This window comes from Myotis daubentonii, chromosome 1 (genome assembly GCF_963259705.1).
Source record: "Myotis daubentonii chromosome 1, mMyoDau2.1, whole genome shotgun sequence".
NCBI lineage: Eukaryota > Metazoa > Chordata > Mammalia > Chiroptera > Vespertilionidae > Myotis > Myotis daubentonii.
Window position 1 is genome coordinate 152,312,210 of NC_081840.1, and position 25,489 is coordinate 152,337,698.

At 41.6% G+C, this 25,489-nt stretch overlaps 1 protein-coding gene across 2 annotated transcripts in view; it reads left to right on the forward strand.

Annotated features, from left to right (window-relative positions):
• The window catches only part of WDR37 (WD repeat domain 37), an 87,908-nt gene that overhangs the window by 27,186 nt on the left and 35,233 nt on the right, over positions 1-25,489 (forward strand). For both annotated transcript variants that reach the window (XM_059662955.1, XM_059662947.1), the window contains exons 4-9: positions 5,407-5,502; positions 5,812-5,876; positions 11,343-11,478; positions 12,781-12,852; positions 14,395-14,439; positions 16,235-16,311. In XM_059662955.1, the coding sequence (XP_059518938.1) occupies positions 5,407-5,502; positions 5,812-5,876; positions 11,343-11,478; positions 12,781-12,852; positions 14,395-14,439; positions 16,235-16,311 (491 nt within the window). The remainder of the gene's footprint in view (positions 1-5,406; positions 5,503-5,811; positions 5,877-11,342; positions 11,479-12,780; positions 12,853-14,394; positions 14,440-16,234; positions 16,312-25,489) is intronic.

A 25,489-nucleotide genomic window follows, 5' to 3' on the forward strand; every position in this document is an offset into this window, starting at 1 on the left:
CAGAGAGGAAGGGAGAGGGATAGAGAGCTAGAAATATCGATGAGAGAGAAACATTGATCAGCTGCCTCCTGCACACCCCCTACTGGGGATGTGCCTGCAACCAAGGTACATGCCCTTGACCGGAATCGAACCTGGGACCCTTCAGTCTGCAGGCCAACGCTCCATCCACTGAGACAAACTGGTGAGGGCTAGGTGTTTTTTTCAAAATCCTCACCCAAGGGCAGTCTTTGATTTTATTTATTTATTTATTTTTTTAGAGAGAGGAAGGGAAGGGAGGAGGGGGGGGAGAGAGAGATGGGGAGGGGGGGAAGAGAAAGAGAGAAACATTAATGTGAGAGAGAGACATTAATTGATTTGATTGCTTCCTGCACATGCCCTGACTGGGGTTGGGAACGAACCTGCAACCCAGGTATATGCCTTTGACCAGAATCGAACCCAAGACCCTCATGGTTAGAGCAGGCTTACGTTCTAACCACTGAATCAAGCCAGCCAGGGCTTGTCTTTAGCTTTTTCTTTTTAAACTCTTCCTTGTTGAAAGTTTTCCGTGATTCTCTTTCCCCCCATTGATCTCTTCTCACCCACTCGCCCCCCATCACAGACCCTCACCGCCCTACTGTCTGTGTCCATTGGTTATGCTTATATGCATGCATACAAGTCCTTTGGTTGATCTCTCCCCCTCCACCCCCCTTCCCTGCCCTCCCTCTGAGGTTTGATGATCTGTTTGATGCTTCTGTGTCTCTGGATCTATTTTTGTTCATCAGTTTATTTGTTCATTATATTCCACAAATGAGTGAGATAATCTGATATTTAGCTTTCTTGGACTGGCTTATTTCACTTAGCATGATGCTCTCCAGGTCCATCCATGCTGTTGCAAATGGTAAGAGTTCTTTCTTTTTTACAGCAGCGTAGTATTCCATTGTGTATATGTACCACAGGTTTTTAATCCACTCATCTGCTGATGGGCATTTAGGCTGTTTCCAAATCTTAGTTATTGTAAATTGTGCTGCTATGAACATAGGGATGCATATATTCTTTCTCTTGTTTTTAGTTTTTTTAAACAATTTTATTTATCTGAAACTAATATAAAATATTGTATGTAAACTAATTGAAAAAACACTAAAAAAATTTTCTTTTAGAAGCAATTTCTTTATTTCCTTAAAGTAGTGATTTTCAACCATTTTCATCTCATGGCACACGTAAACTACTAAATGCTGTGGCACACCAAAAAATATATTTTTTGCCAATCTGATAAAATAAATAGGTACAATTTTGATTCATTCACACCAGATGGCTATTGTTGTGTTGGCTGTTATTTTTTTTATGTGACAATTTAAGGGAAAAGAGGTCAGTGCCCCTGACTAAATAGTCAGGTATTGCATATTTTAAAAATTCTTGTGGCACACCAGTGTGCCTGATGTGACATACCAGTTGAAAATTGCTGCCTTGAAGAATCAATTAGTGTAAAAAGGAAACATATCTGTAATTATTTCTCCTGTTGATCCATCCCACTGTGCAAAGGAAAACATTTGCTGCATTTTTTGCTTTTAGTTCTTCTAGTAATTATTTTATAAAATATCTGTTTTTGCTCTGTCAACTTTAGTTCACATGAAGTCATACTTTGTAAAACGTTAGGAAATGATGTGTCTTTTACCCCTCACTGCTCTATTACTTTCCAGGGTTTGTGTTTATAAAATTTTTAACCATAATCAGGTCTTTCGTCCCTTATAAATTGATTCTAGAAATTGAATACTAATAAACAGCTTTTGTATTATTAGAGTATGTTTACTCTAGAACTAAGTGGTGTGGTTGGGTCAATAGTGAAGAGAGTATAATCCTATGTCATTTAAACTTTGCTATTAGAAAATTTAATGTTTTGATAATTGGATTTTCCTTGTAAAGCCATCTTGAAAATTTACAGAGGAAGAAATTATTTCAACATTTTATAAAATGAAATTAGGTACTGTGTACTGCATCTGATTTTAAGCATTTTTTTAAGTACCACAGTTGTATGGACCCAGGTATTATTGAATTTCCATTGTGATTTAAGGCCTTGTGTTTTATGAATTTGTACAGTCTTTCAAGAAAAACTGTAGGATTTACAGATGACTAATTTTGGAGGGTCAGTGGCTTCCTCTTGCCTGTGAGATAGAGTTGAAATTGCTCAAACTGGATTTGTTCAGAGCCTTTTGCGCTTGGCCTTGTTTCTAGTTGATCTCATTTGCACTTTCACCCAGACACTTGGCCTCACACTAGTCTGAACTGATCTTGTCCAGGCCTGGGAGGCAGCATGGCAGGCTCATAGCCTTAGTGCTGGGTGGATTTGTGGCCAGAGACCAGCTGCAAGGCTATAGTAGGTTGTGTCCTTGGATAAGTCCCTTCTCCCACTGGTCTCTTTTCTCATCTGCATAGTGTGGAAACCGGGATAATAGCATCTGTCTATAGCATAGCCGTGTCTGCTTCCTCCCTGCAGTGTCTCTGCTCATTCTCTTCTTCAGAGCTGATGTCCTTCCTCTTTACTCTCCTCTTCTGTTCCCATACACCTCTACTTCTATTTATTTTTCATAACTTCGGTTTTCAATCTTCCTTATATATAATCCTCACTTGGTACTCTATAGTGTCATGCAACAATGATTATGTTTTTTTATTTTATGTTTTTTCCCCTTGATTTCAGTGCTCAGCTAGACTGTAATATTACATTTAGTTTTGGACAATATCAGGATAATGTTTTTAAATATATAGAATAAAATACAAAGGAAAAGATGATATTGATATCCAAGAGCTCTGCTTGATGAGAACCTTTTTTTGAAAATATATTCTTTATTGATTAAGATATTACATCTGTGTCCTTATCCCCACATTATTCTCTACCCCCCGCCCCCTGCTCATGCCTTCCTGCCCCCCCCCCCCTCGTTGTCCATGTCCATTGGTTAGGCCTATATGCTTGCATATAAGTCCTTTGGTTGATCTCTCCCCCTTACCCCCACCCTCCCCTACCTTCCCTCCAGGGCCCGACAGTCCAATCAATGCCTCTCCGTCTCTGGATCAGTCCTTGTTCATCAGTTTATGTTGTTCATTATATTCCACAAATGTGTGAGATCATGTGGTATTTATCCCTTAAAGAATATCCTTCAGCATTTCATATAATCCTGGTTTGGTGGTGATGAACTCCTTTAGCCTTCCCTTATCTGTGAAGCTCTTTATCCGACCTTTAATTCTGAATGATAGCTTTGCTGGATAAAGTAATCTTGGTTGTAGGTTCTTGGCATTCATCACTTTGAATATTTCTTGCCACTCCCTTCTGGCCTGCAAAGTTTCTGTTGAGAAATCAGCTGACAGTCGTATGGGTACTCCCTTGTAGGTAACTGACTTTCTTTCTCTTGCTGCTTTTAAGATTCTCTCTTTGTCTTTAGCCCTTGGCATTTTAATTATGATGTGTCTTGGTGTGGTCCTCTTTGGGGTTTTTGTTTGGGGTTCTCTGCGCTTCCTGGACTTGTAAGTCTATTTCTTTCACTAGGTAGGGGAAGTTTTCTGTCATGATTTCTTCAAATAGGCTTTCAGTATCTTGCTCTCTCTCTTCTTCTGGCACCCCGATAATTCGGATGTTGGGACGTTTAAAGTTGTCCCAGAGGCTCCTTACACTATCTTCGTATTTTTGGATTCTTTTTTCATTTTGCTTTTCCGGATGGGTGTTTTTTGCTGCTTCGTATTTCAGATCTTTGACTTGATTCTTGGGATCCTCTCGTCTGCTGTTGGATCTCTGTATATTATTCTTTATTTCAGTCAATGTATGTTTAATTTCTGACTGGTCCTTTTCCATTTTTTTGGCATTCTCATTAAGATCCTTGAAGGTCTCACGAAGTTCCTCGGAGGTTCGTAGAAGATTCTTGAGTAACCTTATAACTGTGGTTCTGAACTCTATGTCCTCCATTAGTTTGCTTTCCTCCATTTCTTTCATTTGTGATATATTTCTTGTCTTTGCGTTTTTGACTGACTGCGAGGAGCCTCTGTCTGTGCTGGAGACACCCTTATGTGTGTGGATCCACCCAGCAGGGGCTACAGCAATGTCAACAGATTTCTCCTCTTTGTTTGGAAGTTTTGGAGCTCTCTGATTCACTGCAGTTAGGCTGCAAAAGCACAGATGCCTTCCTTGTGCCGCTGAGCACAGCTTGGGAGGGGATGTAGTGGGGCGGGGTCTCGGAGAGTTCCCAGGGCGGGGCAAACAGCAATGGTGTCGTCAGCAACCCCGTGACTCCAACTCCGCGATTCCCCGAGTGCCGCCCGCCCCCACAGCCCTGCGAGCAGCTCTGTGAGAAAGTCACCTTCGCTTTCTGACCCGCTGCAAGACAGTCCCGTTTCTCCCCGTAGGAGCCTGGGACCCCAGCGTCTCGCTGTAAATGAGTTCAGTGGGTTCGAGAGCTTGTCCCCTTCTGATTGAAAAAAACCGTGCACCCAGGTGCAGCAGCCTCGCGCGCACCCCCGTACCTCTGTTCTTGGTGCCTCTCCCCTTCTACTCGGTCTCAATGCGCTTTTTTCTTTCCTTCTAGTTGTAGAACTTCCACTCGATCAGCTTTCCCGTGGTTCTGGATGATATCTGTTTTGTCTTATAGTTGTGGTTTTAATGTTGTTGTGGGGGGCAGCACGTACAGGTTTGTACCTTATGCCGCCATCTTGGTTCCTACCTTGATGAGAACCTTGATAGCATCATGTCTCACCTGAGTAGGAAGAGCATAGGAGTTTCTATTTTTGGAATCATGTCTTAAATTTTTTAAGAACTCTATAAATTGTGATTTTGTTTACAGGATATTATTCTGGTCTTTGTTTAGACCAGGGGTGGGCAAACTTTTTGACTCGAGGGCCACAATGGGTTCTTAAACTGGACCGGAGGGCCGGAACAAAAGCGTGGATGGAGTGTTTGTGTGAACTAATACATGTTAACACTGCTGCTGGTGAAGGAGCGGAGGGGAGAGCAAGAGAACCCTCCGCTCTTTCGGCTCCGCGGACCGGATAGAACAGCCGAATGGGCCGGATCCGGCCCGCGGGCCGTAGTTTGCCCACGGCTGGTTTAGACAATACCAATATATAACAGTTTTATATGCTCAAGGTTTGGAAGTAGTCAATATATTTCAACAAAAAGTACACATTTTTAACTTTTTTCTTTTTTTAAACAACATTTTTAAAAAATTGATTTCAGAGAGGAAAGGAGAGAGAGAGAGAGAGTGAATTATTGATCATCAGCTGCCTCCTGCATGCCCCCCCATCACTGAGGATAGAGCCCACAACCTAGGTATGTGCCCTTGGCCAGAATTGAACCCAGGACCCTTCATTCTGCAGGCTGATGGCTCTATACAGTGAGCCAAACCAGCTAGGGACACATTTTAACTTCAAAAAAATTTTTTTTATTTCCAGTGCGTAGAGAAATTGAGACTCTTAATGAGCGTTTAGCTGCTGAAGGACAAGTAATCGATGGGGCAGAACTGAGTAAGGGCCAACTGAAAACTAAAGGTAAGGGGAGTATTTGTGAATGGTGCCCTGCCGATTATATGGGGGGGAATTTGGAATTTAATGTAGACATGATTCATTGATTTTTGTGATCAGCAATACTTGAGTCTATAATTTAGGTGTAGGCACAGAGTGAAGAAGGAATTGCCTGTTGCCCCCATGTCCACATGGACAGACAAACCCTCCCAATTGCACTGTCTTCCCATGTGAAATGGACGACCCCATTAATGACTGCAGTGATAGCCCAGCTCTGAAAGTTGGTGGCTCCTTAGTTGTATGGCTGTATTGATTGTCGATTCTCTGTCTCTGCAGCCAGTCACAGTACCAGCCAGCTTTCTCAGAAGCTGAAGACCACTTACAAGGCCTCCACCAGTAAGGTATGCAAGGCGCTGGCTCGTGGGCCAGCCATGTGGTACTTAAGGTGGGCATATGTATACTCTAAGTTGCATATTTTTAATTAGATATGTCTGATAGGAAAAGATAAACTTCTGGTGTTAAATCAGTTTTTAGAAGGATAAATTTGTTAAATGGCCACAGTGTATTGACACCTAGATACTAATACTTGTTGAGGTGAATATATTATGCATCAGTAAATTTGTGTTTTTTTTGAGGAAAAACATATTTTGTATTATTATTTGGCTTGATACAGAGACTTTGAATTGGGAGAAAACTAATATATGGGTATAATGCAATGAAAAATTACATTCTGAACTATAGTTAAGTTTTAGTTCAATTTCTCTAATTTTCCAAGTATGATCAGGAAGTGAAGGTCTGTCTCCAAGGCAATTTTTTTTTTTTTTGGTGCGGTGTTTTGCTTTTTCTTAAATTATCTTGTTCTAATCTTCTTAAAGTGGCAGGATTTAATTGCATGGAAATATCTATGAGGAATTACTATTATGAAGTAATATTTTGAGGTAATTTTGTATGCATCTCTACTTTGGAGGATTTTGAGTATACAAAATATAAAATAATTACCTAATCTTAACAAATGTACACTCCTTTTCTAAACCTGAGGGAAAGTTTAAATTTGTGGTGAGTCTGCTATCCTATATAACAAAAGAGAAATATGCAAATTGACTGTTCCTCTGTTATGCTCACCAGCCAATCAGGAGTGAGTATGCAAATCACCCTGACAAAGATGGTGGGTTAATTTGCATACACAGGGGTCAGGCGGAGAGCAGAGTGGGAGAGCTGGCAGCTTAGGGGGACGTGGCTCCCTCGGTTGCTCCCCCAAGCCACCGGGCGGAGAGCAGAGCAGGAGAGCCTGCAGAGAGTGGAGCAGCTTGGGGAACTTGGCTCCCCAAGCCGCCAGACAGAGAGCAGAGAGGGAGAGCTGGCGGCTTGGAGGACTTGGCAGAGTGGGAGGCCGTGGGACGGAGACAGAGCAGGAAGGGAAAACCAAGAGCACGGGGAGCAACAGGAATTCTGAGAATAGTAGTTCTGGTGGCAGCCCCAGGACCGTAAGTGGAAGCCCAGAGTGTGGGGAGCACCAGGAATGCTGGGAATTGTAGTTCTGGTGGCAGACGGACCTCCTAGACCAGGGGTCCTCAAACTACGGCCCGCGGGCCACATGCGGCCCGCCGAAAACATTTGTTTTTTTACTTCAAAATAAGATATGTGCAGTGAGCCCTGACCGGTTTGGCTCAGTGGATAGAGCGTCGGCCTGCGGACTGAAAGGTCCCAGGTTCGATTCTAGTCAAGGGCATGTACCTTGGTTGTGGGCACATCCCCAGTGGGAGGTGTGCAAGAGGCAGCTGATTGATATTTCTTTCTCATCAATGTTTCTAACTCTCCCTCTCTGTGAAAAATCAATAAAATATATTAAAAAAAAACAAGATATGTGCAGTGTGCATAGGAATTTGTTCATAGTTTTTTTTTAAACTATAGTCCAGCCCTCCAACTGTCTGAGGGACAGGCCCCCTGTTTAAAAAGTTTGAGGACCCCTGTCCTAGACACTAGAGCAAAGTGAGCCTGGAGCAAGTTACTGTTGTGGTGGGGGATGGAGGGAAAGCAAAGGTGAGAGACGTAAGTAAAATCAGAGTGTCTAGGAAAAATTAAAGGGAAGATATCCTAAAACTTCCAGGAAATCTCCATCAATGAAGCAAAGAAAAAAAAAAGCCTCTATTATTCTGTGAGCAACAAACCAAACTGGGTTGGCGGGGTCTCAGACAATTCGCCCATATGATTCCAAAGACAGAAACTCCTAGATTGGAGAGGGCTCTCCTGAGGGCTCCCAGATTGGAGAGGGTACAGGTCGGGCTGAGGGACCCACCCCAGTGCATGAATCTTCATGCACCGGGCCCCTAGTAAAGACATAAATAGTTATTGTTAGCTATTGTTTTTCCAGTTTGTTCCCTGAGCTTAAAGTTACTTCCCTTAACATCCAAAGTGAGATTAACTGCAATTAATGTTGCAGACTTGGTCTTTCTGCTCACTTGGAAGTCTTTGGAAATTCTTAGTTAAAAATCTGAGTATTGCTGACATTTTCTTGTGTATGTGTGTTTTTTTTGTTGTTGTTGTTGTTAATCCTTACTCAAGGATATTTTTCCATTGATTTCCAGGGAGAGTAGAAGAGAGAGGGAAAGACAGAGAGAAACATTGATGTGAGAGAAACACATTGATTGGTTGCCTCCTGCACAAGCCTTGACCAGGGCCCAGGCTGGGCAGGAGCCTGCAACCAAGTACATGCCCTTGACTAGAATTGAACCCAGGACCCTTTGGTTTGTAGACCTACACTCTGTCCACTGAGCCAAACTGGCTAGGGCTGTTTTTTTTTTTAAATAACTTTGGAATGTAAATGGTTAAATTTTTTTGGATGTATTTAGCTTAAACTTAACCAGACTTTAAGTTTTTAATAAATCAATGTTAAACTTTTTTCAAATGCGGTGAGGTTATGTTCTTCCTCATTTAACTTCTTATTATAGTACTAGAGCAGCCGTGGGCAAACTATGGCCTGTGGGCCGGATCCGGCCCGTTTGAAATGAATAAAACTAAAAAAAAAAAAAGTAATGATGTTTACTTTGAATTTATATTAGTTCACACAAACACTCCATCCATGCTTTTGTTCCGGCCCTCCAGTCCAGTTTAAGAACCCATTGTGGCCCTCGAGTCAAAAAGTTTGCCCACCCCTGTACTAGAGGCTCAGTGCACAAATTCATGCACAGGTGGGGTTCCTCAGCTTGGCCAGCGATCGGGGGTGGCTGGCCAGGGGTGGGGCCAGAGGTTGGCTGGCTGGCCCCGTCCTTGATTGGGGCCCATCGGCTGTGGGCTTGTGCCAGCGGGGAAGAGGGTAGGAGGGAGGGGGCCGCCGGAGGTTGATTGGCCGGCTGCAGGGTGGGACTGGGGGAGGTTGGCTGTGGGATCACACTGACCACCAGGGAACAGCTCCTGCATTGAGCATCTGCCTCTTGGTGGTCAGTGTGCATCATAGTGAATGGTCGTTCTGGTCGTTCAGTCTTAACCTTCGCTTAGGCTTTTATGTATATAGAGATTATATTGTTTATTTAGTGATTTTAGCTTATGTATATAATATAAGGTCTTAGAATGCCAAAACTTTCTGATAATTTTGTTTTTTGTTTTTTACTGATTTCAGAGAGGAAGAGAGAGATAGAAACATCAGTGATGAGAAGGATCATTGATTGGCTGCCTCCTGCATGTCCCCTACTGGGGATCAAGCCCACAACCTGGGCATGTGCCCTTGACCGGAATCAAACCTAGGACACTTCATCCTGTAGGCCGTCGTTCTATCCACTGAGCAAAATGGGCTAGGGCTCTGAATATTTTTGAAGTAGAGGAATAAGGGATTATATAAAATTATTCCTTACTATGAGTAGTGAAAAATAAGATTGGGGCAAAGGTAAGGGTGTGTACAATAACACTTTGCTTTTAAAACAAATGTATTTAAAGCCCAATCATTTTGGATACTAGAAATTGATCTGAATTTATGAGAAGCATGTGGGTAATGATCTTTCTAGCATTGTGCACAGTGTGAGTGTACCCATCTTAAAGAATAACAGTGAACACATATGATATTATTTAAAAATGGGAGAAATGATCTGATATCAGAATGTATTCTGATTGGTGCCATGCATATTCTGGGTAGTAGAGCTTGTACAGTGCAGCAGGTAGGCACTGTGTTCTGGGTTTATTACTTTTCTCCTTCTGACTCAGCAGGTAGGTACGTCACGTGGTTGGTGACATAGTAGAAAACCAAAGTTCACTGAGCAAACTAGGAAGGAGGTAGGCAGGCACGACAGTTTAATCCGCAAACCACTTGAAAGAAACTTACGAAAACATTCACACATTGGATTTTGTTGAAGTAGTATAGATTATATTTCAGTTAAAGTGATAGTTAGGATGTGTGAGTGTCCATTTGTTGCTTCATCATGTTGCTTTTCTGTCATGAATGTTTTCTCTGAGTAGTTCAGTCTTTGGTGGGGCCTCCTTGCAATTGTGGCTAAGCAGTTAACACTTTTAAGAACAGAGCTAAGAGTTGGTCACCATGTAATGGCATTAGGAAGCAGCACATGGAGCAATGTGTTAATGTTCATGGACTGCCTATTACCTCTTCCAGAAATCCACCAGAAATGTTTTTGTGAGTCAGTGCCCCTCGGTCTTTACTGTTCCCGTGGGGCCGGTGATGGATGTGGCTTCAGTTGTTCATTTCTCATATTCATACAGTCTGTGTGAGAAATGGCACATTCGGAAAATTAAACATGCTACCACTTATTGTGGGGGTAGGCTCTGCATGTTTTTCAACTCACCCCTTTCTAAATGTTACATTATTTACCACATGAATGGCACCTAGACAGCAGCGTTTCCACGTGGAGGGACAATCTTACTAGGTTGAGTAGGATATGAGCTTTCAAAAAGAAGAAGGTTTGAGGTTGACCTGGTCCTTTTGTAGTTCCATGTATATTTAAGTCAAGTCAGACAGCACCTGTGTATGGTGCTGGTGAGAATGGGTCTCCTAACACATTTGTTCTGTTACCCTCTGTGTTAGAAATAACTTGGTACTCACACCCGAGTTGATGCAACAGTGGGTTGTGTTTTCACTGAGAATGGACTGAGACATCTTTTTAGGGCTTTGCTAACTCAGAGTTTCAAACAGCTGTATAATGCCACCAATTTTTCTTTTTCACTCGATTTTAAAGTTTTACAAGTGAAATTCTGAAGAGTTCTTTGTGTTGAATTTTAGTGTCTTCCTCACATGCTTTCCACTTTTCCTAAAAGGAAGGGAGAATTGTTTGTGTCATGTTAGATGATGCCACACCATCTTGTGGCCTGTGTGGTGCTTGAGTCTGTCCCCATTAGACTGTGAGCTGCTTGCACCCTGGCTGCTATCACTGCCCTGTGCTCCTCCTAGTGTGGTGTGGTCACCAAACAATGCTGGAAAAATGCTGTTTAGAAGGGCCATTGTTTGGTGTTTCCCAAAAATAACGTGGTTCGTATCAGTCACCCCAAACAAAAAGAAACACAACGAAAGTCTCCAATAATAAAAGTAATTAATGTTAAGGGTTTGGGGTATATCTTTCAGAATTTGGAAATTTTTTGATGATTTGGATTTTGGAAGAGTGACTTGCAACACATTAATAGGCTTTTCATAGTAGGACATGCTTATGGGAAGTGGGGGACTTGGGGCTCTTTGGGGCCTTTGTAAGGACTCCATTCCTGCTTTGTGATATCCAGCTGGATGAGTTCCACTGCTTGCATATATGTTGTGTTCCTTTAGTGTTTTTAATATTCTGTTCAATGATTTATGCATTTTCAAAACATTCTTTTTTAACTTGGAAAACATTTGCTCAGTAAATCATCTACAATATTCTTTCCTGTCACAATTTTAGATTGTCTCCAGCTTCAAGGCCACCACATCAAGGGCTGTGTGCCAGCTTGTGAAGGAGTACATCGGCCACAGGGATGGCATCTGGGATGTCAGTGTGGCGAGAACACAGCCTGTGGTGCTGGGGACCGCATCTGCTGGTGAGTCCAGAGCTCACCCTGCTGCTTGTCACGCATGATTGCACAACAGCTGGTGTGATTGAATGACCTTTGGGTGTTGGTAGCAGAGTGACCCTGGGAGCAGACATGTGGCCGAGCAGTCATTCATACAAAGCCATGACTTAGTGCTTAGTTCTGATGCCCCTGTCGGGCCTGTCTTAGGCTGTGGGTATGATGCCATGTTTCCTCAGGGTATATAGCCAACTCTGTTAAGGAATCACTATTCGAGGCAGCAGAAGGTGGAATGTCTTTTAAACATATTAGGTATTTTTTTGATTAGCTTTCTTGTTACTTATGCTAACTGTATATCTGCTTTTGAAAGCACATTTCCCATTTTTCCCATTTGTAAGGTGTGGCTGAGGGAAGTGCTATGTGGTCTCTGAAGGGGACTGCTGTCCCAGGATTTAGGGAAGTGGGACTACCGCTGCCCTGAGTTTGCCTGTGGGAATCACAGGGTGAGCCTTATTGAGACTCCTATCTTTTCACCAAAGAAAAGGCATTTTTTGAAAGCTGTCTAATTAATGCTCCTTCAATTAAAAATTGCTAAAATTAAAATGGTGCCCACGTGTTGGAAATGAATTTTCCAGCTGTGACAAGTTACTCACTAGAATCTGCCTTTTCAAGTGGAAATAGAAAATGTAAAGCTAGTTAGAATGATGAAGAAATTTTTTTCTCTTGTTTAAAACTCTGTTTGCACACAAGCATCCCAGATTATTTATGGAATTTACAACTAATAAGAATAAAAAGGACCTTTTCTGATGTCTTTGAAATCTCACTTGGGTAATTGGCATTTATTTTTCAGATTTTCCTATTAAGTCTACTTTTTATCTTTTCCTTATGCTCATAAATGGAAAGGTCTAAAGGAATATTTATTAAATATCAAATAATTTAGAACTGTATTTAGATGCTATTTACATTTGAATATCACATGGTGTTCTGAAAAGTTTTAATATTTCGCTAAAAAAATGAACCTGAGATGTAAATGACCTCTGTATTTAAGTCTCCAATGGGGTGCTGTCTGTAACAGTGAACCAGGAACTCAGGACCCTGGTTTTTCCCCTTGCCAGTAAATGACCCCAGACAAGTCACCAGCTTCTCCCATCTTTTGGAAGTGTTTGTAAGTTTTACAGTTTTAAAACTGATCAGTTGAATTACAAACTAGTTATAATCAGAGTTGCAGGAGATAGTGGTGGTAATGTAACTTCTCATTTTTAGAATATTTGTCTTACTCTTTTATTAAAAAGACCGTGTAGCTCAGTTCCTCTTATTTGTTTGAATTTGCAGACCACACAGCATTGCTTTGGAGCATCGAGACGGGGAGGTGCCTCATCAAGTACACTGGCCATGTGGGGTCAGGTGAGTGCTATTACATAAACAGGTCTCCAGATGGGAGGCTTGCTGAGTTGGTGTCGGGACAGTGGAGCATTCTCATAGACAGACAGATGCCATTCCTCTAAGTGTGGGCTTCACAAAGGGAAAGCTCAGCTCCCTAAACAACATCATATAGGAGTTGTCTGTGTTTTATTTAATGTTGCACAGACAGGCACAGGTAGATAGTTTTGAAACTGAAATATGTGTGTTATTTATCAAAAACTGCGTAGTCACTCTAGATTCACTTTCCCATAATCGGACCCAATGTAGGCTGCTGTCTGCCCCAGACCCTTGCCTGCCATTGATGCTGTAGTTAACACAGCAGCTCTTCCCTGCCCTTTCTGTGTATACCCTGTGTGTCCAAGTGTTCTGACCAAATTTCACCCACTCTTGTCCCACTTCCTTTGTGGGTCCTTCCATCTGGAATGCATCATCTTCAATGTTTTGTCAGGTGGCCCCATAGCTCACTGCCCCTCACCAGCCACCACCCCCCTCTGAACTCTCATAGATAAATTTCTAGGTGGCATCTGCCTTTCGCTTATAGAGTTAAAGGTGTTTCCACCTACCAACCCACCGAGAAGTGAGTGTCTGTCTTCTGCTGGAGTGAGGAGGTGAAGGTGAGAGCGGGAGGGGGCTGACATGCAATGAGCTCCTGTTCAGTCCTGCCCAGGATGCTCACATGTGTGGCCATTCTGTGTGGTGAGTGTCTCCAGGTGGGCCAGTTCGTGGTGGTCAGCATGAGCAGGTACTCCCAAACAGTCTCAGAGCGTGTGCTTCCACCCTTTGCTTCTGCTCCATCAGCAGTGCAGGCATATTCTGGCTGCTCTTCCTCTCTAGCAGTGAATCTTACTGAAATTGGGAGTATTTATATTGTTCATCTGTTAGGAGTGTGGTGATGGCCTAAGCATCACAGTTCTTTGTTTGACCAGCTCCTCCTACAGCTACCTGTTTGGTGTTAACAGTAAAACAGTATCTTCTGCATTTTTCAGTCCTTAGAAAAATATAATTTTAATGGTGTAGCTAACTGAATCTCACTGAAGGAGAGAATTTGTTGAAGGCTGGCAAAACTTCCTTATATTCCATATAGGGGACCCGCATCTCCTTTCAGGTGTGGGTGTGAAGGCTGGCTTCCGTGGGTGACCTGACTATCGGGTGCTGAGAGCTGGGAGGAGGGCATGGCCTAGGGCCAGCTGGGTGGGCAGTACAGTGTCCCCGACTGGACTCTGCAGATTATTTTTAACTCTAGATGCCTTTTCTATAGATAAAAATAAATAGATTATTAATATTTTTTTTTCTCTGTGTGTTGCACTTTGGCAATTTGACAGCTGATATTGGGTATGTTTATTGTATCTCAGTTCTCTGTAACTTACACGTTTAATCACAGGTTAACTGAATGGGAGGATCTAACTTTGAACTACCATAGTTCTTTTACTTTTTAAATTTAACTTTGTAATACATTCTGTAGCTATAATAGATACTGATGATGTTTTATTTTAAACCTGTTTATGTAATATTTTTGTTTTGCAGTAAATTCTATAAAATTCCACCCATCAGAGCAGTTGGCTCTCACTGGTATGTTGACTTAATTTCTTTATTGAACAAAGTTGTTGATAATCTTAAAACAGCTATAATCATTCTCTTATCGGTAGCATCAGGATTATCCATGTCGTGTACAAAAGTCAGATGTGTGTTAGTAGACGTTTATGAATTATGTGAGAAATAAGAAAAATACATTAAGTAGTACTTCTTTTAATCAGTAGTGGATTGCGAATTACATGAGCTTGACTTTATTGTGAGATTAACATGGATCCATGTTCTTGGTGTCTTTTTATGAAGGACATCATAGTTGCCCACTTTCCCTGCTTGTGCCATGATGATTCTCAGCAGACTGTAACTCAGTTCTCTAAGGCCCATTATTCCTGCTGAGTTCCTAATTCAGCACTTCAAATACAAAAATGAGAAAAAAAGCAGTTCCAAGTCACAGCAATCTGCATTCTTATTCTGTTCTAGGTAGTTCTCCTAAGCTGTGGTAGCTTGGGTTTATCGTATTTTACATAGTGATTTTAAAAACGCCTTCATTATTATACTGAGAAATTTTCCTATAGAATGTCCAACCCCTATGGTGTTTTGGGGACACTGACAGTAATCTTGAGGTATAAGTGTTTGGATGAACTAGAGGTCAGAGGTCTTTGTCTATAAAGGACCAGAAGTAAATGTTTTCATCTTTGAGGGCCACAGGGTCAGTGTCATAACTACTCAGCTCTGTGTTAGTGGGAAAGTAGTGGACGTGGCTTAGTGCAGTAAATGTTATTTGCAAAAGGGGTGGCTGCCTGGATTTGGCCCGTGGCATGATTTTGCTGATCCTTGGGATAAAAGACAAAAGTAGTTCTAATTGGGTGCTGTTACATGTGAGTGGATTACAGTGGGAAGGTCAGTTTGAGAGTCACAGGCCTGACCACGGTAGCTAGTTGATACCTGAAAAAACATTTGGGGAATAAGGTAGATGAGGACTTTAAACTTTATTAAATCAACTGTTTGTTATGTAATTGGGAAGAGGAAAGGTGGAGGGAGACCAGCAACAACAAGAGGTTGGAAAGGAGGGGGTGAAATCAAGAGACAACTCAGAAGGGAACTGATGGAAACTGAAACAGATAAAGTAGTGGGCTGGTGCTCATTCGAAGAGAGATTGGCAAGTCAGGCAGTAAATGCATTTGACACCTGAGAAAGGTACCACCCTCTGCGTGTGGCCAATTCTTTGGGTAAACTCTGCAGCCAGAAGACAAGATGGGATTCAGCAGGTGCTCTTGTGAGGGTCAGTGGAGACGACTGTTTGGCACATCTGCTGCCTTTCTGGGCCTTCAGCTGCCCTCTCTTTCCAGTCCCAAGTCCAAGCATCACTTTGCAGAGTTGGCTGGTGAAAGTGAGATGTTAGTACTTATGTAGTGCCTGGCAGATTGTGAGGTCCATGAGTGTTGAGTGGATGGGACTGTGCATTTATGTGTTACTCACTTTTCTGAAATACCTCAGAACCTATTATAGGCACGAGTTAGAGTATAATTCAGTTTCAGTTTATTTAGGTTAGGACGGTAGTTGGAGAATACAATCTATTTGTAAGTTTACTCTGAACTCTCATAGCTTTCCACCCTAAAATTAAAAGGGGAACATTTTTATAAGTAATTACCTTAATTTTGTGCATTTGCTCTATTCTCAATAGCATTATGCGGTCTCAGAAATAGCTACTTGAGTGAAGTACATTTATCTCAGTAACGATCACCAAGTTACACACTTCTGAGGATGCTCTGAGCCTTACAGAGGCACTTCTTACATCTGGTGTGCACTTGGATGATTTCCCCATTTCTCTCCTCAGCTTCTGGAGACCAGACTGCTCACATTTGGAGATACGCGGTTCAGCTGCCGACACCCCAGCCTGTGGCCGACACTAGTGTAAGCAGCACATTTACTTGAAAACGTGACCTGGGGTATGTTGGTGGGGTTCTGGATGTCTGCAAATATTAGGATAACTTTGTAATATCTTATGGACTGAATATTTGTGTCTCCCCAACATTCAGAGGTTGGAGTTGTAACCCCACTATGGCTGCATTTGGAGATAGGGCCTCTGAGGAAGAAATGAAGGTTACATGGGGTCATAGAGCAAGGTCCTGATCCTAAAGGATTAGTGCCCTTACAAGAAGAGACACCAAAGATCTCTCCCTGTATACACCTGGGAGAGGCCATGTGAGGACATAAAGAGAAGGTGGCCATCTGCACGCCAGGAAGAAAGTTCTTTCCAGAACACATATCGGCCATCCTTTGATCTTGGCCACCCAGTCTTGGTGCTTCGTTCTGGCAACCTGTGCAGACCAAGGCTCTGTCTAAGAAGTACCTTTATTTATATACTAGAAGTCTGGTGCATGAAATTTATGCATGGGGTGGGGAGTGGTCCCTCAGCCCAGCCTGTACCCTCTCTCAATTCAGGACCCCTCAGGGGATGTCCGACTTACCGCCAGTTGGACATCCCTCTCACAATCTGGCACTGCTGGCTCTTAACCACTCGCCTCCCTGTCTCTTTGATTGCCCCTAACCATTCTGCCTTCCTGCCTCATTGTCCCTAACTGCTCGCCTGCCTGCCTGATCGCTCCTAACCCCTCTGCCTGCCTGCCTGATACCCCTAACTACTCGCCTGCCTACCTGATCACCCCTAACCCCTCTGCCTGCCTGCCTGATTGCCCCTCCATTGGGAATTGAACCTGCAACCCAGGCATGTGCTCTGACCAGGAATCAAACCTTGACCCCTGGTTCACAGGTCGATGCTCAACCACTGAGCCATTCTGGCTGGGCACATATTTTATTTTATTTTTTATTTTTTAAATTGTTTTATTGCTTAAAGTATTACAAAGGGTATTACATATGTCTCCTTTTCCCCTCCGCCCTTGACAGTCCCCTGGCCTCCCCTACCCCCCAGTGTCTTATGTCCATTGGTTATGCTTATATGCATGCATTATAAGTCCTTTGGTTGATCTCTTACCCCCCGCTTCTGCCTCCCTACTCTCTCCGGCCTTCCTGCTGCAGTTTGACAATCTGTTTGAGGCAGCTCTGCCTCTGTATCTATTATTGTTCAAAAGTTTATAATGGTCTCTATTATCCATGAATGAGTGAGATCATGTGGTATTTTTCCTTCATTGACTGGCTTATTTCACTTAGCATAATGCTCTCCAGTTCCATCCATGCTGTTGCAAATAGTAAGAGTTCCTTCTTTTTTACAGCAGCATAGTATTCCATCGTGTAGATGTACCACAGTTTTCTAATCCATTCATCTCCTGATGGGCACTTGGACTGTTTCCAGATCTTAGCTATGGTGAATTGTGCTGCTATGAACATATGGGTGCATATATCCTTTCTGATTGGTGTTTCTGGTTTCTTGGGATATATTCCTAGAAGTGGGATCACAGGGTCAAATGGGAGTTCCATTTTCAGTTTTTTGAGGAAACTCCATACTGTCTTCCATAGTGGCTGAACCAGTCTGCATTCCCACCAGCAGTGCACGAGTGTTCCTTTTTCTCCACATCCTCTCCAGCACTTGTCGTTTGTTGATTTGTTGATGATAGCCAGTCTGACAGGTGTGAGATGGTACCTCGTTGTTTTGATTTGCATCTCTCCGGTGATTAGTGACTTTGAGCATGTTTTCATATGTCTCTTGACTTTCTGAATGTCCTCTTTTGAAAGGTGTCTATTTAGGTCCTTTGCCCATTTTTTGATTGGATTGTTTATCTTCCTTTTGTTAAGTTGTATGAGTTCCCTATAAATTTTGGAGATTAGGCCCTTATTAGATATGACATTGGCAAATATGTTTTCCCACGCAGTGGGTTTTCTCGTTGTTTTGTTGATGGTTTCTTTTGCTGTGCAGAAGCTTTTTATTTTGATGTAGTCCCATTTGTTCATTTTCTCTTTAGTTTCAAGTGCCCTAGGAGCTGTATCAGTGAAGAAATTGCTTCGGTATATGTCTGAGATTTTCTTGCCTTTGGATTCTTCTAGAATTTTTATGGTTTCCTGTCGTACATTTAAGTCCTTTATCCATTTTGAGTTTATTTTTGTGTATGGTGTAAGTTGGTGGTCTAGTTTCATTTTCTTGCATATATCTGCCCAATTTTCCCAACACCATTTATTGAGACTATCTTGGCTCCATTGTATGTTCTTGTCTCCTTTGTCAAATATTAATTGAGCATATTGGTTCGGGCCGATTTCTGGGCTCTCTGTTCTATTCCATTGATCTATATGCCTGTTCTTGTGCCAGTACCAGGCAGTTTTGAGAACAGTGGCTTTGTAATACAGTTTGATATTTGGTATTGAGATCCCTACTACTTTGTTCTTTCTCAGGATTGCTGCAGCTGTTCGGGGTCTTTTTTTTATTCCAGATGAATTTTTGGAGAGTTCGTTCTAGATCTATGAAGTATGCCGTTGGTATTTTAATGGGAAATGCGTTGAATTTATAGATTGCTTTGGGTAGTATGGACATTTTAATGATGTTGATTCTACCAACCCATGAACACGGTATGTTCTTCCATCTGTTTATGTCTTCCTCTATCTCTTTTTTCAACGTCCTGTAGTTTTCTGAGTAGAGGTCTTTTACCTCTTTAGTGAAGTTTATTCCTAGGTAGCTTAACTTTTTGGTGTGATGGTAAATGGGATTTTTTTTTAGTCTCTCTTTCTGAAAGTTCACTATTGGTGTATAGAAATGCCTTAGATTTCTTGGGGTTAATTTTGTATCCTGCTACATTGCCAAATTCATGTATTAAGTCTAGTAGTTTTTTGATGGAGTCTCTAGGGTTTTGTATGTATAATATCATATCGTCTACAAATAGGGACAGTTTTACTTCCTCTTTTCCAATTTGGATGCCTTTTATTTCTTCTTCTTGTCTAAGTGCAATGGCTAATACTTCCAGTACTATGTTGAACAGGAGTGGTGAGAGTGGGCATCCCTGTCTTGTTCCTGTTCTTAGGGGAAATGGTGTTAGTTTTTGTCCATTGAGTATGATGTTGGCTATGGGCTTGTCATATATGGCTTTTATTATGTTGAGGTATGATCCTTCTATTCCCACCTTGCTGAGAGTTTTTATCAAAAATGGGTGTTGGATTTTGTCAAGAGCCTTTTCTGCATCAATTGATATGACTGTGGTTTTTTTTCTTTCAATTTGTTTATGTGATGTATCACGTTTATTGATTTGCGGATATTGTACCATCCTTGCATCCCTGGGATAAATCCTACTTGGTCATGGTGTATGATCTTTCTGATGTACTGCTGGATCCGATTTGCTAAGATTTTGTTGAGGATTTTGGCATTTATGTTCATGAAGGTTATTGGCCTGTAATTCTATTTCTTTGTGTTGTCTTTACCTGGTTTTGGTATTAGGGTGATGCTGGCTTCATAGAATGAGCTTGGAAGTGTTCCTTCCTCTTGAATTTTTTGTAGTAGTCTGAGGAGGATAGGTTTTAGTTCTTTCTTGAGTGTTTGGTAAAACTCCCCTGTGAAGCCGTCCGGTCCTGGGCTTTTGTTTGCTGGAAGCTTTTTGATGACTGCTTCAATTTCTTCCATAGTTATTGGCCTGTTGAGATTTTTAGATTCTTCCTGATTGAGTTTTGGAATGTTGTATTTTTCTAGGAATTTATCCATTTCATCCAGGTTGTCTAGTTTGTTGGAGTAGAGTTGTCCATAGTATTTTTTAACAATCATTTGTATTTCTGTGGGGTCTGTTGTTATTTCGCCTCTATCATTTCTGATTTTGTTTATTTGGGTCCTCTCTCTTTGCTTCTTGGTGAGCCTGGCTAGAGGTTTGTCAATCTTGTTTATCCTTTCAAAGAACCAGCTCTTGGTTTCATTGATTTTCTGTATTGTTTTTTTGGTTTCTATGTCATTTATTTCTGCTCTAATCTTAATTATCTGTTTCCCTCTGCTCACTCTGGGGTTTTCTTGTTGTTCTCTTTCTAATTCTTTGAGTTGTAGAGTTAGATGATTTACTACCATTTCTTCTTGTTTTTTGAGATAGGTCTGTAGAGCTAAAAACTTCCCTCTCAGGACTGCTTTCATTACGTCTCATAGGTTTTTGGATTGTTATCAATATTTAATAGCATGCTATTCAGCTTCCAAGTGTTTGAGTATTTTGGGTTGTTTTTATTGTAGTTTATTATCTAATATTATGCCCTTGTGGTCTGAGAAGATGGTTGGTATGATTTCAGTCTTCTTGAAATTGGGGAGACTTTGTTTGTGATCCAATATGTGGTCTATTTTTGAATGTGTCTTACGAGCACTTGAGTAGAATGTATATTCTGTGGCTTTGGGGTGAAGTGTTCTGAAGATGTCAATTAAGTCCATCTGATCTAGTGAGTCATTTAGGATTGCTGTTTCTTTGCTGATTATTTGTCTATAGGATTTATCCAGTGATGTCAGTGGTGTATTAAAGTTGCCTACTATGATTGTATTGTTGTCGATCTCTCCTTTGATATCTTCCAGGAGTTTTTTTTATGTATTTGGGTGCTCCTGCATTGGGTGCATATATGTTTACCAGGGTTATATCTTCTTGTTGTATTGATCCCTTTAGTATTATGAAGTGACCTTCCTTATCTCTTGTTATGGCCTTCACTTTGAGGTCTATTTTGTCAGATATAAGTATTGCTACCCCAGCTTTCTTTTCCTTTCCATTTGCCTGAAAGATATTTTTCCATCCCTTCACTTTCAGCCTGTGTGAGTCCCTTCTTCTGAGATGGGTCTCTTGTAGACAGCAAATGTATGGGTCATGTTTTTTTTATCCATTCAGCCACTCGATGTCTTTGGTTGGAGCATTTAGTCCGTTTATGTTTAAAGTTATTATTGAAAGGTACTTGTTTGGAGCCATTTCTTTTTTTGTGTGGCTATTTTCTTTCTGAGCTTTTTATTTCTTCTTTTTATACCAGTCCCTTGAGCATATCGTGCATTGCTGGCTTGGTGGTGATAAACTCCCTTAGCCTTTTTTTGTCTGTGAAGCTTCTTATTTCCCCTTCAGTTTTGAATGATAGCCTTGCTAGATAGAGTATTCTTGGATTCAGTCCTTTGCTTTGCATCACTTTGTAAATTTCCGTCCATTTTTTTCTGGCCTGATGTGTTTCTGTTGAGAAATCATTTGATAATCTGATGATAGATCCCTTGTATGTAACTTTCCGTCTCTCTCTTGCAGCCTGTAAGATTCTCTCTTTGTCCTGAACATTTGCCATGGTAACTATGATGTGTCTTGGTGTGAGTCTTTTCGGGTTCACCTTGTTTGGGACTCTCTGGGCTTGTGTGACTTTTTTCTTCCCCACCTCAGGGAAGTGTTCAGATATTATTTCTTCCAATAGGTTTTCTAATCCTTGTTCCTCTTCCTGTTGTTCTGGCACCCCTATTATTCGTATGTTGCTTCGTTTCATGCTGTCCCAAAGCTCCCTTAGGCTCTCTTCCTGTCTTTTAATTTTTTTCTCCAATTGCAGTTCAGTTTGGGTGTGTTTTGCTTCTTTGCCTTCTAATTCACTAATTCGGTCCTCTGCTTCTCCTAGTCTACTTTTGATACTTTCAATGGTGTTTTTTATTGCCACTATATTGCTCTTCATTTTTTCTTGGTTCTTACATAAGTTATTGATTTTTTCATCTGTTTCTTCTTCTTCTTGCATAAATTGTTGAGTTTTTCCTCCATCCAGTTTATGCACTCTAGGACCCTTAATCTGAATTCTTTTTCTGTCATGTTGCATGCCTCTGTATCACTTAGCTGCTTTTCTGGCGAGTCCTCCTTTTCTTTCCTTTGGGAGTTTCTTTGTCTACCCATGTTTGATCTCACTGACATATCTAGATGTTGAGTCGTTCAGTGGCTGCTCCGTGGGTGGCAGTGGCTCCTCGGGCTGTGGTTGCTCGTTGGGCGGTTGCGGTAGCAGCTGCTCCTCAGTTGGCAGCAGCTCTTCTGGTGGGTGCTGTTCACCGCTGTGGTGGCTCTTCTGGCTGGTCTGGGGAGGCTTCACATATAGCTGCCTCTGCTAGGAATAAGTATTTCCGCACTGGGGAGGAAGCTGAGCCAATTGAGCTCTAAAGTTCCTGTCAACTCCTAGACTCTGTAACTGGATGAGCTCCACACCTTACGAGTGGACCAGCTACATAAAGCGTGATTCCCAGGTAGAGTAATTACCACGCTCTGTTTAAAATAAAAATAAAAGCTGCCTTGGGACTTGGATGCAAAAATACTAATTCATCCTAAATGTGGACACATCCCTAGGGGAGAAATGCTCTTGCTAATCGTCAGTTACACGCTGGAAACTGTACAGCGTGCTTCAGGGTCTTCTCAAAGCCAAGCCCAAAACCACAGACGGTCTCCCCACGGCCACGGCCATCGCGGCTGCCCCCCGGCTCCGGCTGCGCCCGGCTGCTCCCTGCCAACACTGGCTGTTGCTTGGCTTCGGCTCCGGCTCCCGCTCGCCTCCCCCCGCGCCTCCCTCGCGGCTGTGCTCTGCTCGCGCCTGGCTCCCGCGCGCGGCCACCGGCGTCTGCTCCACATATTTGATTTTAGACAACTTTCTAAAATCAGTGGCATGTATAACATCATTTTTATGTGGATAAAGTTTTAATGTAGGTAATAAAAGAGTTTGCATATTTAGAAGAAGAGTGAATCAATAGATTTAAACCATAAATCCTTTAGTTACTCTTGTAATATTGGATACTATTTATAATCATGCAGAGATCTTAATTGTTCTTTTGAGTGAAATGATCTAGTTTTTTGCCGTCTCGTCCTTACATGTGGTGAACCCTTTCCCTGCCCTGCTGACACAGGTGGAAGTGGTACCAGGCAGAGGGAATTCAGTGATGTCATGCAGTTAGTGTAAACATGAAGTTTCAGTTTACTTTTGGTCATAATTGTTGGTGGATGATGGTAACCTTCTAGTTTTGATGTTTCTGCCTCTGAATACTCCTTTATTTTTTCTTTCTAAAACATTTTAAACATTGTTCTATTTAGAGGTTGGTTAAATAATTAATAACCACAGTGATGAGTAAGAATGAGTTTTCTTTAGTTAAGAGCTTTTATTAACAGCTCATTTTTGATTGAGCATATTTTGTATTTTACTTATTTTTTAAATTTTGTTTTATTGCTTAAAGTATTACAAAGAGTAGTACATATGTCTCCTTTTTTCCCCCCTTGACCTTCCCCTGGCCTTCCTTACCCCCCTTGTATTTTATTTTAACACAGGTTTTTCCCATGTGGAATTACCAAACTATTGATTATATGCCATACTTAACAGATTCATTCATTCAAGAGACAAGTATTGGGTTATGATGGAGGACAGGGCAGAGAAAAGGGTGGGATGAATGCTCAGAAAGCTGAGAAAGTGAGTTAACATTGTGTGAAGTTGTTCCCCCTCCCCCCAAAATAAATAAGAAAGCACCAGTCTTTTTAAAGGGGAAAATTATATATAGTAATTACTTTCTATTTCATTTTTTATTTATTGTTTTTCAAACCCTTGTGTTGAGGAGTAATTACATTTAAAAAACTTAATAGTTTACATAGAATATTAAATTGACTTTTCTCCTTTATGATTTTGCTTATATTAGACACAGGGACTTTTCATGCTTGGAGTTGCTGCCTCAGGAGTTGGGGCACCTGGGGAAAGCCTAGGCTGAATTAGAGCGGAGCCTTCATCATAGTGCATGACTGGAACCGCTCCAGCGGGCTGCCAAGGTTCTGTGTGGCCTTCCCTAGTGAGGACTCGATTACTCCCCTCTGTAGTTGCCACCCAGTGCATACAAGTCTCTTTAAGCTTCTGCTGGATTTTTTTTAGCAGTTCTAGATTCTGAAATAAACCGTAGTCTGTTTAAGATCTTGATCATTTTGAATCAGTACAGTTTTTGGACAGACATTTTCTCTTTTTAATTTGGCATCCACCATGTTGATGGAGAAATATACTTGGATGATATCCTGTGAACAGTTTTAAAATGTTTTTCTTTTTTAAGTTATTCCTTTCCATTTTTCTTTTTTTAAATATAATTTTGATTTCAGAGAGGAAGGGAGAGAGAGAAACATCAATGATGAGAAAGAATCATTGATTGGTTGCCTCTTGTATGCCCCCTAATGGGGATTGAGCCTGTAACCCGGGCCTGTACCCTTGACTAGAATTGAACCCAGGACCCTTCAAATCGCAGATCGATGCTGTATCCACTGAGCCAAACCAGCTTAGGGCTCATGTAAACAGTTTTAGATTGCCTGTTTGATCACTGTATCATGCTAGTTGTATAATGTTAAGTAATTAATTTAACTTAGTGAGGTGAATTTTCTCCATTTGAAAGTGAAAATTGATATGAGTTACATATGGGCTCCCATTGGTCCTTCTTACATGAGAACATGTGATTTAGGGACTTGTAGTTCGGTGGACAACTGGTTCTCAGTAGGTTCTTAGTATGAAATTGGCAGTTCTTGGACATTTCTGTTCATACGTCGTTGGCAGTAAAAATGACTAAAGTTAAATAGATTGTCTCCAAGACAGTGGCAACAAGCATACAGTTCTTACCCTTTCACCTCTTGCCATTTGCCAGTTTAGGGTTAAAGGTTTTACAATTATTTTTTAATATGACTTATTACATTTGTGTTTTAAATATATTTTAATTGCTTGTGTAGTTTGCTAAAATGACTTCTGTAAATGTTGTGACTCTTTGAGCTCTCAAATGTGGATGCTGATAAGTAGGGCTTTTTACATGGGAGCTCTAGGCTGTTCTTCTGCACTCCTGCACTCTTCCCACATCAGGGTCTCCACTGTGCTGTTTCAAGGCCACATTGTGCACAGGGCCTGCCGTAGACCTCCCCACTCCTCTGACAGAAGTTACTCCTTTGTGTGCCCACTTGTCACTCCTTCCATTAGAATAGTTAGTGAAGAGCCTGTTAGGCTAACTGATGAAGGTCTAGGTGACAGAACTGTCACTTGTCTTTGACTCTTCCCTGCTCTCACCTCCCCACCTCCATTTCTGCCTAATACTTGATGTCTTTCTGGTTCTGGTTCCTAAATAATTCTTGGATCTACTTCTGTCTCCCTGTGACACTCCTTTTGTGACATCCACCCTGAGGTCTCTGTTGAATTTCCTCTACCT